A 17449-nucleotide genomic window follows, 5' to 3' on the forward strand; every position below is an offset into this window, starting at 1 on the left:
GGTTGTGCAGATCTTTTCTTTCAACATAGTTAATTCTTATGTCAATCAACTAGTTAAATCAGCTTCTCTTATTATCATAAGAAAAAAAAGAAAACATTATATAAAGGCCTACATTTTTAGAGGGTTGGTTTTACTTGTTATTCTTATATAATTTCCATGTTTATCCCTGTAAGCCTGTGTCTGTTTTGTTTCTGGAGCACTTTTTCAAATGTTATTTGGAGCATTTTGTAAATAAGCTTTGGTATTATATTATTTTTATTATTATTATTATTATTATTATGAAAATTATCAAATTAAAAATACATTTAAAATGAAGACTATTTAAATAAAAAAGTCACATGAGCTCAGCAGTGATCATTGAAACATGCTCACAGAGTACAAGCAATAATAAGTAGCAGGGATTCAAAACGCACCTGCTGAAGGTAAAGTAAAACAGATTCAGTGCTGGGAAAGAAAATCTGATGCCCCACGAACCCATTCGATTTGAAAATGTGTTAAATGGGAAAATTTGATGTGATTATATTAAAGTGACTATAGCACGGTTACTAAGAAAAGGGATTTATCCTCCAAAGGGAGTGTGACTGTGCAGAGCAAAAGTCATAGAAATCAGGCCAGTAGTTGTTCAGTCACAATAGTTTAAGGTGTCTTATCCTTCCAAATCATTCAACCACATCTGACAGTCGCCTAACCATAATAACCATCATTTTAATAAATAATGAAATAACAATTGTGTGTTATGATGACTTGATGTAAATACTGTAAACGAATAAGACCGTGGGGAGAGGTTAGACCTCAAAAGATGAGTTGTTTTCTGTCTCCCGCTTGAAAACCCTCCCATCCAGCAGGGGGCGACAGCGCATGCGCTCACACGGATTTGGCCTTCCTGGGTTGGGGTTACTTCCATGGTTACTTCATGGATGAGGGCTATTTGAATCATTTTGGTAAGACATCTCTCGTGCAGCGGTGAATTTCAGACTGTGAATGCATCAGTCGGGTCTCGCAGGTCTGTCAGGCCTGTGCCGAGTCACCGACCATCTTTACCTCAGTAATGTCCGGGCGGCTAATGATTCCTCTCAGGTGACTCGGTGCCAGATAGCGTGCATCGTAAACGTCACCGAGACCAAGAGCCGCTGTCCTCTTCATCCCGGGGTGGAGTACGTCCACATCCCGCTGGCGGACTCTCCGGTGTCTCCTCTCAGCGAGCACTTTGACGAGGTGGCGGATAAGATCCAGCTGACTGCGGAGCGCGGCGGCCGCACGTTGGTGCACTGCAACGCCGGTGTGAGCCGCTCCGCCTCCCTGTGCATGGCCTACCTGATGAAGCACCGCGGCGTGCCACTCCTGGATGCCCACGTGTGGGTGAGGACCTGTCGGCCCGTGGTGAGGCCGAATAATGGCTTCTGGAAACAGCTCATCCGGTATGAGATGGAGCTTCGTGGGTGCACTTCTGTCCGGATGATCTCCTCCTCCATGGGAGAGGTGCCGGACATTTATGAACAGGAGGCCAGGAACATGATGCCACTGTGAGGAAGCCACTGCACTGCTTTATGTGGGCAGTACTGAATAATGGAGGAATGTATGGACATTAATATACTGTACTGTGTGTCGAATACAGGCCACAGTCCTGTTTAGTCATGTAAAGAAACAAAGGCTTATTGTACTCCCTGATGAGGTATTATGGGCTGCACTGCATTTGACTCATTACAGTTATCTGACAGCTACAGTGAAAGTTTTAGATTGAGTTTAACCTACATTAAAATATATATATATAAATGCTTATGAAATACCATAAATCCCAAACTTTTTTGCTCAGCTTTTTTCCACTCAGACGTAAAGTTTGTCCAGTATTTCACAAAAAGCACAGTAGAGAACCACAACCCCTGCTACCAGACTTTTTGCACATTCTGCACAGCTCTATGTTGTTTTTAAGTGTTAAATTGTACCTAATTTCTTATATATGTTAGCCTAAGTATTTTCATATTTGTATGGTAATTTTCCTATTTCTGCTCTTGACTCCAGTACTTTGCTTATTATTCACTTCTTTTCAATCACTGTGCACGTTGAAGACCAAGGCAATTTCCTTGTACATGAAAACGTTCTTGGCAATCAATGGCTTTCTGATTCCTATTCTGAGAAAGGCCTGAAAAATAACTTTAGCGTAGTTTATTCTTCTTTCCTGCATAATCACCTCACATCCCATTAGATGTATCTTTTGGAGGGGCCCTGAGTTCTATAATCACTGGACTAAACTACCCAACTGTACCTAAGGTAGATGAATTGGCTCCACCTCGGCCAGCTACAACAGTAAAGTGCTACATAAGGGTTGTTGCATCATTATAAAATATACTATAAATATTCTCATAAGGATCAACCACAGTTGCCATTGTCCTGTATAACAAGTGCTTCTCCTTTTAATACATTATATTTCGATAATACTTGGGATTTTGACGTTTACATTATTGTGTTGATACTTTTACTTAAGGATCAGAGTTCTTGTTTGACTACTGACTGCAGATGACAGGATCTGAATCACTAAAGTAGTTGTGACAGTCAAGGCAGTCGGGGAATCCAACTCAGAGGCTAGAAAGTACAAAACGCTTTAATTTTTAGATTCAGTACTCATCGCAGTGGGCTCTGCAGACACATTTGTGCAAGCCACTCCTGACGTACTGAAATAAGTGAATTAGCCATATGTTCATTAATAAACATTCTGAAGACATGCAGATTTCATGCTAACTGCCAGACTTATTAAAAGTAAGACTCATCATGTTTTCTAACTAATTGTTGTGCACATTTCACTCAGCAAATTAACTAATAAATGTTTTCTTAGCAAATTTGACACAGAAAAATATTTTTATGATATGGACTTTGATTTTTCCAATAAACAATTGGGTTAGATTTATTCACCTTTTTACAAGAGGGCTTTCCATAGGCCATGACCACGCCTGGTACAAATAAAATGTTAATTTAGCAAACAGGCACAACACAAGAATCACACATTGAATAACAGTAAAATTCTTGACAATTTGGCACAAGTCTCATCTCTGAACACACACACACTTACTCTACAATGCATTAGTGGTCAACCTATCGATAGACACCCCCTCCCCCCAATAATTCAAGCCCAACAGTCAAAGCAATGCATCTCTTTGCCATTGGCAAAACTGTTTTTACGTGACAATGTTTCAGACAACAGTTTGTCAGTCAATGCAAAGCAACACATGTTTCAAATAGAGTTCAATTAATAGAGGAAGCCACGGGGGTGTTTGGACAGCCATGCAGTACCCAAACTGGTAGCTTTCAGGTAAACAACATTTAAACAATGGCAGTCATACCTCAGATTGTTTTGCATGACATTCAGTCTGGATACATTTAAAAAAAAAAAAGGTGTTTACATGTGTATCCAACACACTGACTGCAGATTATGCAGTTGTATCACAAGGAGCTAGTTCAACATGATGGGAGTGTGTCCCTTTTCTTGCTAGGCTAAGTTTACAGGAAGCTGGCTGTTGCCTAATGTCATATTTAATGTGTTGTTCTATTTGAGAGTGGTGTTGGATCTTCTCATCTAACTGTCATCAAGGAATTGAATCAGCACATTTTCCAAAACTATTGCTTAAAGCACAGTCTTTAGATGTCCAAGTCTCAGCCTTCATACGTCTACGTCTCAGCCTTTAGGCCGTTAAAGTGGGTAAGCACTGTGCTAGCATCATATTTGGAAAATAAAAAGGGTCTACATTCATCTGGCCAACACCATATGGCTATGGTCACAAACAGAAATCCATTATGACACTTTAGTACATCTAAACTCTCTCAACATTTGATCTAATAGACATTTAAACCTCAAAAGAAATTGTACACAGACAGTATTTTACGGTTTAGATGGCTTATTAGTGTACAGTGCAATTACTAGCGTATTGTATAAACAAGTCTGGAATCCAAACAGCTAATATTTTCACCTGCTACCAAAATATCCTGAGTCCGGACCTTAGTCAGGTCAAATTACACGTTTGCCTTAAAAGTGGAATAACGACACAAAGTGCAAAAACAGCATGCTTATTTTTACCTTCACTGCATTTCACCAATACCCTCAATAAGGCAACAGTGTCATCTGCATAGTCATCTGATAAGCATGTGTAGGTAGAAAATAGAAGAATGTCCATTTAATAAAGGGAGAAATCAATGCAAATATCTAATGACAGGATCGATTCGCCCTTTCACACAACCCCCAGTGTATTCAGCTGCTACAGGCAATGGCTTGTAGAGGATGTCTTGAGATTACATCTGGAAAGAAAATGGAGGGAATTCAAAAAGTATTTAACGATACTTAATTTTTAATTTTGCAAAAGAAGAAATGCATTTCTTTACATCAACAACTTACATGCTGTTCCAGTTTCTGGTATTCTGTGGATTTAGGTCGTCGCGTCGTTCTGGATTTCTTTCCTTCTAACATAAAGGCAATTATCTGGAGGGGAAAGAGAAAAAGATGTTGGCAAGTTTTCCACGTACTATGCATACAATTAAGTTGGGTTCATACTTGTATGTTAGGGTTCAACTAGAGAATGGTTTACATGCTTTAAATGTAAAAAAAGCAATCAAGCAAGCAGCAAGCAAGTTCAACGTTTTGAGCAAAATAGTATTCTGAAAGGGTGTTACGTCAAACTTAAAGACCCAATGTTTACATACTTTAATGTTCATAAGAACCCTTTATTATTCACATACTGTTTGTGTGAATATACCTGTATTCTGACTCTGAAAAAAAAAAAGGCACTCTATGCTCTGATTGGTCAGCGTGTCTGGGTCTTCCGCATCTGCTCTCTCGATGTCTCTGCACCAGTATCACAACCAAGTAATGACTAACAGCACTGTAGTGGAACTTTCTACTTAAACATAGTATAGTCGTGACATCACAACCATTCAGAAGTCCTCATTTAAAGTCACAGTTTCTGAATACAGGCTGTTTGCATTGTTCTGTTGATTGAGCAATTTGATACTTTAACTGTATTTATTTTTCTCTTTAACTGTCACTCCTCAACCTGCTTTATAATCAAACAAGACATACTCTGCTAAACATATATCCACAGCACTGTAGAGTATGATGTTGCTACAAGGCTAATCATTCTTTGAACCAATCACATTCGCTTGGGCTGCCCTAAGTCAACGTTGCCCCAAAAAAGATTGCAGAGATAGCGGAAGGGGCCTGACATCTGGCGCGTAAAAAGTACGTCAGCTTTTATCCCAGCGCCGTGCATATGGCGAGCCGGAACAAAACAGGACATGGAAATCTCACTGCAACATGGGACCTTTAGGATTGTTCCTCTCAGACTTTATGTGGTTGTTTGGGCCATGAAATATCTACCACATGAGCAAGAATGCACAGACAGAAATGGCTGACGTGCATGCAACGTTTGCGACTAAAACCTGGGTCAGTGGAAAACAGGATGTATGCCTCAAAGATGTCTGATTGAGAGATAAAGGCCAAGTACCTTGCGCTTGTTGTGGTAAGTGATGTAAAGCACTGCTACTAGCACAGCTGTAGAGACAAGGTAGGCAAAGAAATGACTGCTTTCTGCCTCATCCTTTATACCAGATGGGTTATACGGAACATTCTCCAATGGTTCTATATATTTGCCGCCCTCTCGTTCTGGTTTGTCCGGGTTTGTGTCCTCTTTTTCTGGTTTGTCCTCATTGGTGTCCTGTCCGTCTGGTTTGTCCTCATTGGTGTCCTCTCCTTCTGGTTTGTCAATCGTGTCGCCCTCTCCTCCTGGTTTGTTCTCACTGGTGTCCTCTCCGTCTGGTTTGTCCTCATTGGTGTCCTGTCCTTTTGGTTTGTCCTTCTTGTCACCTTCTTCTTCTTCTGGTTTGTCCTCAGTACTGTACTTGCTATGGTCTCCTTCTGTCATGTCTTCTTTCTGGGCTTTATCTTCTTCTGACTGATCCTTGGGGGCCTTCGATTCTGGATCCTTGTCTGTGCCTCCTGACTCTGCAGTCTGCCCTCCATTTTTGAGAGCAGGAGTCTTGGTTTCTACTCTTGCATCTACTAGGCCGGCTGTTGGTGTGTCTCCAGGCTGCTGATTCTTCACCATAGTTGCTTTAATACCGATCTCATCCGCATGACTGACTTGACTTTGTGTCATTTCTGGATTTTTTCCGCTTGTTTTATCCGCTACCGCGCCAGTTTCCCCCTGGTCTTTTTTGACTTCATCGGATGATGGTTCAGTCTGATCTAGTGCTTTGCCCTCTGTAGGCTTTTCTGTAGGCTTTTTACCAGCGTCCCCTGCCGCCGCAGCCTCGGTTGCTTTGTCATCGACGCCTTTTTGCCCATGTTCATCTTCCGGTCCAGTTTTAACAGCTACGTCTTGTTTCACTACGTCACTGGATCCTGGCGGTGAATTGGCATCGCTAACTGGATCGTCTGGTTTGCTTTGCTCCCTATTGGTTGAAGCTAAGACAGAAAGGAGCCCTGGGGGCTCTGATGCTGGAGCCCCTGTAGAAAAAAAAACAGAAAATACAATACAATTAGTGTTTTAACCGGCAGACTGTCGGCATGGTGGCAATAACAGAACAATCGAGAAAATACAATGTCATACAATAATAAATGCTGTGAATGCTGCCATTGTGCTTCTTTGAACTCTGTATTGGTGACGTAGACACGTCTGCTTGCTTGTCCCCATTATTATTTTTTTATCTTTGTTTCAACTTCAAATATTTGAATATTAGTGACCGCAACTGCTCTGCTCTGTCCCACCTTGTTAATAATGCCCACTGTCTTTTTTGTCAGCTTCCCCTGCTTGATTTAATAAGATGAGAAGATGTATTTAGATGATTAAACATGCTGTAAAAAGAATAAAGGCCAGAACATTAAGGTCGAGGAAGCAGCCTACACACACTCGAAACTGACATGGAAATATGAGAAAAATTTTGGTGTACAGGCTGAGCAAGAAAAAACAATTAATTCTAATTTTTTGCTTTTTCTGAGGTGATTTGTCAAACCATAGAAGAGTGATACGCCCTATTTTGACATCTTTAAGTGAAATTCCGGTGTAAAATCATCCCAGGCTCTTTTTAGGCAAATACACTAAATTTTTTCGTGTACGAACTACTAACGGAGATATCCGGGACAGAAGCTAACAGCCGCTAACAACCAAATGCGGCTAACACGGATTAGCTAGGGGCGGCAGGTTGAACACATTAAAACTAATACTGCTCCAAATGACACCAAACCTCTGCAGTAGCATGATAAGAGCCCTCACACATTAACCAAAGCACCAACAATGTAGTTGGTGAACCTGGAGTTTATTAAAAAGAGTGTTTTGAAAGACTGTAACAGCGTTGCAGCAATATTTTCATCATAGCTTAACGTCCTGATCCTTGAGCATTATGTTTATTTTGCACTTAAGTTATTAATAAAATGAGAAAATGCTGATAACTTTGAATTTGTCTAGCATTTAATTCACACAGGAGGATACAAAAACAGGCTTTACTATGTTGTACCATTTCATATAGACGGTGCATTTAGTGATATGAAGTTACTTATATTGGGATAGCAGATTCTGTCCATATCGCTCAGCCCTTATTCACAGACCTACTTATCAAACCTGGATTGCGTACCAGGCAAAGCAGAGAGAACTGTCCCAGTCTTGGTAAGAATATATCTGAAATCTTTTTAGGGAAATTTCACTATCAGGGTTATTCCTGCATTAATTGCTCATCTTATGGTCATGTCAGGTAGAGAGGCCATGTCAAACTTTAGTTTTAAAGGCTTTAGTATTTTTGGTTTATATTGTTTTCATACCTTAAGTTAAAACAAACTAAATAACATTTAAGGCTAGGTAGAAGTTGAATATGTAGAATCTTTATTAAAAGCTATATTTTTAAAGAAAATAATATACCCATGGGGCATTTTGAGAGGTACAGAATGAAATTATTGCTTTTGCATTAAAAAAATATATTTAGTGTGAATTAATATTTAAAAAAAAAATTTGATGGGTTTTACAATGACTTTAAGTGGACGGAATTCCCAGGGTTGTCTGTTGTTTGGTGCAGCTACTGTAGGCTTGCACTGGGTGAAATGGAGTTTGCCAATCCTGCAGCTGCTTTGTTATTTGTCCCAACAGCTGAGTGACCAGAGACAGGCAAAAACCAGAGTCAGTATAGGCCAAGCATTCACTCCATGGACTGAGATAAAGGAGTTCAATGGCATTAATACGCACGCTGAAAGGGCTACGTTTCTCCTTGATGGGTAAGCTAACTTTCATGTTTACTTAGCTGGAAGTCTGTCAGTCAAACTCTTCTGCAATACTTATTTTAAGGTGCGATTTGCCAGAGGGGACGGGTTCAAACAGACTCCGGTCTCCCGTAGGCTGAAGGACTGGGTCTGAAGAACCTAGCAACCTGGGTGCTTTTTATTATATTTATAATTATTTTTGGTTGTTGCGACTACGATCTTGAGACACTAGATGGCGGTAAATGCTCATTCTCCATATTCAACCTTTCAGGAGAAGAGCAGGCCTTACTGGTTGTCTGGGTGCATAATTAAGCTTGTACACTATGTGGTCTGTTGGGAACATGGTTCATAAACCAGTAGATGTGGTATGGGGGTGTGGCGGCGTTCAAGGTCCTTTAACAGAAACAGAAATCCGGCTGCTCCGTGTACACAGCAACCAGCCAGTACAAATATCAGCTTTGGTCTTCTGTGTAACGTGATACAATTTGTTGTATGTAATTGTAATATGTAATAGAAACAGTCAATTGTCCCAGTGAACAAAACGTAGACCTATGTTTTATAAAAACAGGGTTTACTTATCCTGACACCACGAGATACAGTGCAGTAAAGAAGCTCGGTCTCCAAAGGTCTCCTTGCTTGTCTGAAATTCAGAATTCAACACTAAGTCTTTTTCTTTGGAGACACTAGTAAAGCCTACTTGTTTAGGAAACAGCAGGGACATGTTATATTTCCAATAACTTAACAAAATACCCAATACACTGCTGAGATTCCCATCCAGCCACACACTGATTGTTCAGAGCCCGTCGTCTGTGATGAGCTCATCTTCTCTGCGGGAGAACACGTGCTACTTTGTGAAATAGCAACAGGCCATTCAGTGATTGACTTAACGGGGGATCAAACATTTCTCTGAAGACATGACCAGAAACAGAAACACGAAACTCCACTCCACTCCACTCACCTCTGACCGAGCAGAAACACAGAAATGTCGTGAGTATCAGGGAAGTCGTCCTCATTGTGTCTCCACGGCAATTAAAACACACACACCTAATGGGTTTAACCTGTCTCCTGGGAGCTCACAAGACAATCCGCGTTGACAAATGCAGCTCGACAGGTTGGAGGTTTTGACAAGTCCTGTTACTGCTTCCGTGTACACAGCGCCATGACGCGTCACATCACTGGGGTACAACACATGGTTGCCAGGTCCGCTGAAATGGGCTACTTTGGAAATGGTTGGGTTAATTAGCCAAGAGACGAATTTCGGATGCAATATTTATAAGCCCATATTTTAACTGAAATGCTGTGCTTGTGTATACAAAATCTATATTTCTATCAGTCTATCTATCTATCTATCTATCTATCTATCTATCTATCTATCTGTCTGTCTGTCTGTCTGGCTGGCTGGCTGGCTGGCTGGCTGGCTGTCTCTATCCATTTCTTTATCTATCTATCTATCTATCTATCTATCTATCTGTATATTTATCTCTCTCTCTATCTATCTATCTATCTATCTATCTATCTATCTATCTATCTATCTATCTATCTGTCTGTATATCTATCTATTTCTTTATCTATCTGTATATCTATCTATCTATCTCTCTCTCTGTATATCTATTCATCTATCTATCTATCTATCTGTATATTTATCTATATCTCTATCCATCTATCTATCTGTCCATCTATCTATCTATCTATCTATCTGTATATCTATCTTTCTCTCTATCTCTCTATCTCTCTATCTATCTATCTATCTATCTATCTCTCTATCTATCTATCTGTATGTCTGTCTGTCTGTCTGTCATTCTGAATCAGTGAAACCACAAAGCATAATTTATCTATGATAATATACTGTATCATATTTCATGAGGCCATGTTAGGATCTAAGGTGAAACAAATATACTATATAATGCTTGCACACTAAACTAATTTATGGTCTTACTTTATAGATATTTCTATACACTTGGAAATGATGGCATTGCTATCGGACTTAAAAGACAGTGTTTTGGCAGTGGCATATTATATTATATATTAACTTTTTCAAGGAACAACTCTCAAAAATGTCAGAAAATTTGGATATGCATGCATTAGTAGGATATATGTTATGTAATATCTTGAGATGTAATACCAATTTTGTTAGAAATGATCAATTAAAATGGGACAAGCCAAGCTCTACTCCAGTTTGTATCATTGAAGAGGGAGCTCCAATAAGTCTTGGACTTTGGGCTACTTTTGTAGCTTTTGTCACAAACCTGGCAACCCTGCGTATGACACCTGCGCAGTAGAGTCTGCTCTGCCGAGAGAGGTTCGCTATCATAGCATAGAACCCTGGGGGTGGTTTACTCATTTCACTGAGGCGGCCTATATGAAACATAAAGACACGTATACATCCGCCATTCATTTGAGCGTTCCCGAAAACGCTTTGTTAGAGACTGAGCAACCGAAGGGCACCTGAGCGGAAACCATGACTTTATTACTACGCCATCCGCTGTAACCCTCAAACAGCGCAGCTCCAGTCCCACGCATGGTATTATAATGCATCCATTATGGCATAGCTTTGGTAATAATACATCGACCCACGCTCGGTACAACAAACCATAGATAAAAGGTAGAAACAAGTGTGTCCTTCTGCAGAGGGAAACACAGCAGTGTGCAGTGTGCAGTGTGGTTTACTGCCACCTAAAGGTTAAGTGGTGATATTACAGAGGCAGTGACTGGTTCAGCCAGCTCAGATAGAAGAACTAATGCAGCTTTTTTTGTGCTCTCTTCTCTTTTATTACCTGTATTCGTATAGTTACCATATTTCCCATTCCATCTGCCTTACACAACACACAAGAACTTTAATCTTTCTTTGTTTGCCTTCACACGGCCTATATGTTTGCTTGCTTAAGGCAAGACACTGTCAATTCACCACACCTTTCTGTTCTGTCAACGCGTGTGATGTTTCACTGAGAACAATGGGATGAGCAGGTAGATGTATGCTGGGTAAAAAAAAAAAGTTGCTTGTACTTACTGGGAAAAGAAAAGTCTTGTTAAGTGAAAGGAAACTTCATGTTTGGTTGGTTGTTGGAATAAATTGTACATTTGTGCTTTAAACTAATTTGAAACTGATTTTAATTGAAGTTGATACACGAGACAGTTTCAAGTTGAAGTCAAATGCCCACATTCAGTGTCATTCATCACAGCCATATGTTCTGATTCAGCTTAGTGGGAAAGCTCTCACGTCATAATGTGACAAAAAAACGATTAAATCCACCTTCACAAACAGTCGCTCCAATCAGGTGGACTCCCTTATCCCCAAAACCCCTGATCCACCAGTTTAGCAACAAGAGATCATCTGTTTAGTTACGATTGTCAAGCCTCAAATCTTGCCACTATATAAAAAGTACTAGAAAAGCTACAGTCTAATAGTATAACATTTGTAGTCAGTGCTGCAGTCATGATACCCAATGTTATTGGGTTGGGAGTAACACTTAAAGATAAACTTTTTGATGCCCAGTGGCCACTGAACCAGCTGTACGCACAGCTGTGTCATGAATAAATGCTGTTTATAACATCTAAGGGGATGTAAAGGGTGTTCCTTAATGCTTAAAAAAACTGTCATCTACCTTTTACTTTACTTGAATGGGACATGTGGTAACAAAGGGAGACTAAAATATTTAGACCCGATACAGATTCAAGTACACACGACTGAAGCCTACTCTGACCTGTAAAGGAAAGAGAGTTCTGATGAAGAATTACATGTTGTTATTATTATTATTATTATCATTATTTGTAACAAGTGACAACATGAGGAGATAATGAGATAACATTTGTGTTATGACTGCCACCGACAGGTTAGGTGTGTATTCCTGAATTTTAATGTTCTGACAGGTTGATTTTTGGTCATGTTGATGAAGTTTATTTCAAATGTTTCTATGGATGAATTTAAATGTTTTTATTTACATTTTTGAATTTAAATGTTTTTATTTCTGAATTATTTGAACGTTTTCATTTCTGAATAATTTGAATGTTTTTATTTCTGAATAATTTGAATGTTTTTATTCATTATATATATTTTATATTCATTATTTATTTATTTTTATTATGTTTTTTAATGTTCTGCTGCACCTTTTGATCATGTAAAGCACATTGAGTTGCCCTGTGTATGAAATACACTATACAAATAAATTTGCCTTGCCTTGCCTTGCCTTGCCTCATATGATGGGGATATTTACTCCACATGAGGTGGTGGTGTAGGTATTTGACCTTATCAGCAGATGGCAGTGTTGATATACAGTGCAACTTTTGTAATTGTGTAGGTTTGCAGAAACTTTTGACCCATTATAAAAGCATATTATAACTTTTAAGCATAGTATTTATTCTCGAGGGTAAAACACCACTAAATAAAATAATTACTATAAAGTCACTTAACTCTACAGCAGAGCACAAGTCATATGTAACAATATTATAGGGATTAGGATTGAAGGTGTGTAGACTCTTCAGAGATGAGATAATCATCAAAATGTTAATTGGAGGTGTTTTACATCTCAGCTGGGTGTTGGGGAACTGTGGGTTCTTGTAATGAATATGTCTTAACTAGCAGGCTATTTGACATTTGAAAAGTCCGATGATCCCTCTCATTCTTGACACCCATTTGCATTTCCATCTTTAAGGTCAAACGGGTATGAATAATACATTAAGGAGGTTCTTAAGCTCACAGCCAGCTATACCTATCTTCACAAAGGCACCAGCTGAGTGTTGCTAAGCTCAGTGAATGTTATAGAAGCGATCAATTAATATCACTTTGGGAAACCACATGCCAAGCAAACAGTATCCTGTTATTAATGGGAAAATAAGGTCACGAGTCAATGGAACGCTACAGGATCAGCCCTTTTCTCATTAGTTACTTGTTAATCTGAAGAGCACAACAAAATGAATTCATCAAGGTCAGTCCCATTGTTATTGTGCGCTTTTATACTAAACGGTGCTGTCAGGTGTGCGTTATTATTTATTCTTTTAGCGATTTTAGAGACTTATCCAATGACAGCTCTGTGCGCGATATTACCACATGTGTGAACTATCAAAGGGTTAACCTGGAATAAATTCAAGATCAAAGGAAGGCCCAAAAAAGAACCTTGGCAAGAGATTGGAAGAATTTAATGAGCAAAAATTAACATGTATTAAATCTGACCTCGTGCTTACATGGCAGATGTTGAGTGGAGCAGCAACCAGATACCTTATTAGAGATAAACAGTGGCGTGTTACATTTTGAGGGGAGCATGGGAACTTTAAGATAATATGTGCCTTTTATTCTATTTCTGATATTGTATTTTAAAACTAAGCAAAGCGCTTATGCTTTAACATCCTACTTTGTCATGTGTCATATATTAAATTTCATCCATCAAACTGTGTTGTAATGTTTGAATAGATTTCATGGGGTTTCCTTAAACAACAACAGCAAGAAAAACAAAAACAAAACAGGCGCAAGCAGGGAAATGTATTCAAAAGAGGAACAACCTATATAACCAGCACATTTGAAGTCATTCACTTGGGGGCTGAGTTTCATAATAAGGGCACTGTCTTAGGAGGATTGAACATTGCACTGGATTTATAGCCTTGAGGAGACAGATTTGCTGGCTGTTCCGACAACTCATTACCTGTAATTTCACTGACGGATCGGTGAAGTGGCTCAGAGCAGGCAGGCATTGCACCAGAGACTGTGTGGTTTGTGCTTGGAATGATGTAAGATAGAATGGCAAATAAGCATAGATTTATAATGGCTAATGGTTGCTTAAAAAACAAGCGGGGGTGTCTTGACAGTTTGGTGCCTCTAAACCCTTTATCATGAGAACCCTGGCCAATCTCACAAAAGTTTAAAGTGGTGACACTTTAGCTTTAAAAACATGTGACATCCCCAGTCTATCTGTCTAGTTTTAGAAACCTGTTTTAGAAGAGAGATCATTTTGTCAACGTTTTTGTGGAACCTAAGATTAAAATCAATTAAACCAGACTGCTCTTTTGGTCCGATGTGCCTGACCGTGCTATCTACTCTTTGAAAAAGCATCTTTATCGGTAAAATGCACAAACTTAATGTTCCAATCAGCTCAAATATCGTTGAAAAGTAACTTATTTCGGTTCTGTAGCTCTCCCTGTGGGTGTGTTTCCAAGTCAGTAGGTAGGGAGAGAGGCATCGGTGGGCTCGTCCAGGCCAGTCCCCCCTTCGCTCCCCCTTGCTCCCACGTAATTGGTCCATCCCTGGCACTACTCCTCATCCCCAAAGCCACCAAAAACTGTAACCTACCTTGTGTATTTTTCACTAATTGAAATGCCTAATGAGGTCCCCAGGGCTCCATCCCATTACCTCTGAGTTAATTAAAGCCTAAGCAGCTTGCCAAACGGTGAATAAAGATGCAGTAAAAGTGCAAGAGAAACAGGGAACCTGAGCAGGCTTCGGCGTGCTGGGATGGAGCTGACCTGCTTTTGTCATTGTTGTGGGATTCTATATTCCAAGAAGGAGCAGATGCCTATTATTTTTTTATTCTGTATTTACTCTGGGCTTCAGATTTTGTTACCATGGTTCAAGCACTCATTTTCCAGTGTGGTTAGCCTAATTCTGCTTTATTAAACATTAAACTTGCTGCCACTCAGCTAGGTTTTTATGAAGATGTTCTATTCTGAATGCAAGACTAAAAAAAGTGGCAGGTGTGTTATGGATTTTTATCCAATTTCAGAGTGGCTGTAATAAAATGAAACCGCTCATTAAATCTACACTTGTTACACTTTCAAAAGGCAGTTATCGACTTGTTATGCACTGTGGTCACTAGCGTGAGAATATGAATCCAAACCACATTACCTTGTTAAAGAAACCTCTCTTTATTAGATGACAAAAACATGGGCTGACAGAATGTGAAAAGACAAAAAGAGACATTTCTTTTAAGAAACAATTTCAAATGTTTATTTTAACATGTCAAAGAAGGGGCACACACTCGTGAATTGATAAGGGGGCTGCAATTATTGGCCAGTACTATGACTTAAACTTAATACTAACATTAATAATCAGGATTTGGCTAAAAAGAAAACATGTTTTTGTTCCTTTTTGTTTTTATAAAGAAACTTTATGTACATTGGTTCTTTTATACAAGAGGTTCATTGGATAAATGCATCAAAAAAAGAAACCAGTTCTGCAGTAAACTTTACAAAAAATACATTTTGTTTTCATTGAGAGATGTAGAAAAGGAGACGGTCAAATATTGACCAATAATATTTCTTCCTTTTCATTATTTAGAAAAAAAGATGTTCTAATACCTATTTTAAAGAAAAGCAATGTACAGCACAATAAATGGGAGAAAATTGCCTTTGCAGATTCATTCAGTGGGTTTGGTAACCAAGGAGAGGGGCTGCGACTGGAACAGGGCATGATGGGAGTGAAGGGCTGCCTGATGGAAAGGAGAAGGGGGAGAAAGCATGGAGGGGTGCAGAGAGGTGAAGGGGATTGGCCGGGTGAGGATGGGTGTGGTCGACTGGCTACCTGAAGTACCAATTGGGATGGAGAGGTGGGTATGAGAGGTGGAGGAGGAAGAGGAGGAAGAAGAAGATGTGGATCCAGAAGCCTTCCCGGCTAGGGAGAAGTGGTGGTGCATGCGTCCCTCTGGTTTGGTGGTGAGCGATAACGGCTGGGCCTGCTCGGAGTGAGTGGCGGCAGGAGCAGCAGGGGAGGCCAAGGCTGCAGAGGGAGTGGCCGGCGAGTCCAACATGCTGCCGTGGGACGACGCCGGGCTGTCGCACATCTTCTCCGTGGGCAGGTACTGCACGCACTGCTTCTTGTTTCTTATCGAGAAGTCTGGGGTGAAAAACAAAGGAGAAGTGAGGATGCTGAATTATGGATCTGCTGCTGGCTTCAAATCTGGTTCATGTCCCTCAATGCTGCCGGTGACAGAAGTGAACGGGTGACTATCACAACAGTCAAGATGATGGCAGTGAAAGCTGTGAAACACGATAAGTTTCAAATCAAATTGAAAACATGTTGCCAAGGGGAGAGTGAAACAGGATGTTAAACATATTCAGATGGCGTGCATTTGTGATGCAAAAAAGAACACGACACACTACGTCAAAATGTGCACTGAAGTGTGGAAAGTTAGCACTTATTTTGGCTTAATAATGGTGGTCATTTGGTTGCACAACAGCAGACATACCTGCCACTATTAGCACTGAACCTCATAAGCTGCTTGTCAAAGTATAGAAGCAGGGAAAGAAGTTAGTAAGGGTTAGTGAAGAGGAGAATACAGGCAAAAAAGGTCGACAAAAATAACAGAATAAAGGTGCAGTGTCGCAAAGGTTGCACGTTAGCTTTGCAAGAGAGAAAAATGAAGCCTCTTCTTTCCCCAGTTTGTGAATGACAAATCTAAACAGAGGCCCCTTACCTTCTGGTTTTGAGTCAGGTTTGTTGTCTCTCTTCCTCTTTTTCCGCTTTCCCTGCAAAGGTCAAACAATGCTGTTAGTAAAGTGTTTAAGTAAACCACCTCAACGACTTTGGTTTATAAGAACAGAAGTGTGATTACTATAATGAAGTGATACACCAAGGAAAAAAGCTCACTTGGAGGGTCTCGTATTCTTATTTTTAGGTTCATACTTGAGCTTTGGGTTTCTACTAGAGCATGTTTCCATCCTTTAATGTTTAAAAAATATATAGTAATATCTCATACTGTTTGTCTGAATATACCTGTATTCACCTTCTGTCTGAAATGCTCAGTTTCAGCACCTGACTTTTTAAGCCCCCCTTCCGAGTGTGATCTTATTGGTCAGCCCTTCCAGATCTTCCGCACTTGCACTCTTGGCGTACATGTATAAATATACAGTTTACGTATAAAAACCGACACTGTAGCAGCATTTCCTACTTATATAAAGTATAGTTGTGACATCACAAACATACAGAAGACGGTTCATTTAAAGACACAGTTTCTGAATACAGGCTGTGTGCATTTCTCTGTGGAGTTTGATACTTTCACAGTATTTACGTACAACCTAAGACATGGTATTTTACTTTTTACAATGTGGCACATTTAATATAAAAACTGATCCTGGAAATGTGCTACTCACATAGTTATCTCGTGCTGACCACCCTGGATAGAGCTGGGAGTGCAGTTGCCTCTCTTTCCTGGCCAGCTCATAGTATTTGGCTTGTTCCTCTCTCGACAGGGAATGCCACTGTGGACAAAGACAGGAGATATCAAAGGATTGCTAAACGCA

At 39.9% G+C, this 17449-nt stretch overlaps 3 protein-coding genes across 4 annotated transcripts in view; 1 reads left to right on the plus strand and 2 right to left on the minus strand.

Moving 5' to 3' along the window:
- Positions 1-910: 910 nt before the first annotated feature.
- Positions 911-1527, plus strand: LOC310946432 (dual specificity protein phosphatase 18; the record flags this gene model as incomplete). Its single annotated transcript, XM_083912891.1, has 1 exon — positions 911-1527. Exon 1 carries the CDS (start codon positions 982-984, stop codon positions 1525-1527), a length of 546 nt encoding a protein of 181 aa, XP_083769017.1. The 5' UTR covers positions 911-981.
- Positions 1528-2884: 1357 nt separating this feature from the next.
- tgoln2 (trans-golgi network protein 2) lies at positions 2885-9355 on the minus strand. The gene is made up of 4 exons (XM_083911898.1): positions 9186-9355; positions 5487-6487; positions 4382-4465; positions 2885-4284 (listed from the first exon to the last, which is right to left on the minus strand). The coding sequence occupies exons 1-4, from the start codon at positions 9238-9240 to the stop codon at positions 4279-4281; spliced, it is 1146 nt and encodes a 381-aa protein (XP_083768024.1). The 5' UTR covers positions 9241-9355; the 3' UTR covers positions 2885-4278.
- Positions 9356-15184: 5829 nt separating this feature from the next.
- tcf7l1b (transcription factor 7 like 1b) overlaps positions 15185-17449 on the minus strand; it is a 33867-nt gene continuing 31602 nt past the window's right edge. For both annotated transcript variants that reach the window (XM_083911657.1, XM_083911656.1), the window contains exons 10-12: positions 17300-17407; positions 16624-16675; positions 15185-16043 (exon numbers count right to left, since the gene is read on the minus strand). In XM_083911657.1, coding sequence (XP_083767783.1) covers positions 15568-16043; positions 16624-16675; positions 17300-17407 — 636 coding nt within the window. In that variant the 3' untranslated portion in view covers positions 15185-15567. The remainder of the gene's footprint in view (positions 16044-16623; positions 16676-17299; positions 17408-17449) is intronic.

This window comes from Echiichthys vipera (assembly GCF_963691815.1).
Source record: "Echiichthys vipera genome assembly, chromosome: 4".
NCBI lineage: Eukaryota > Metazoa > Chordata > Actinopteri > Perciformes > Trachinidae > Echiichthys > Echiichthys vipera.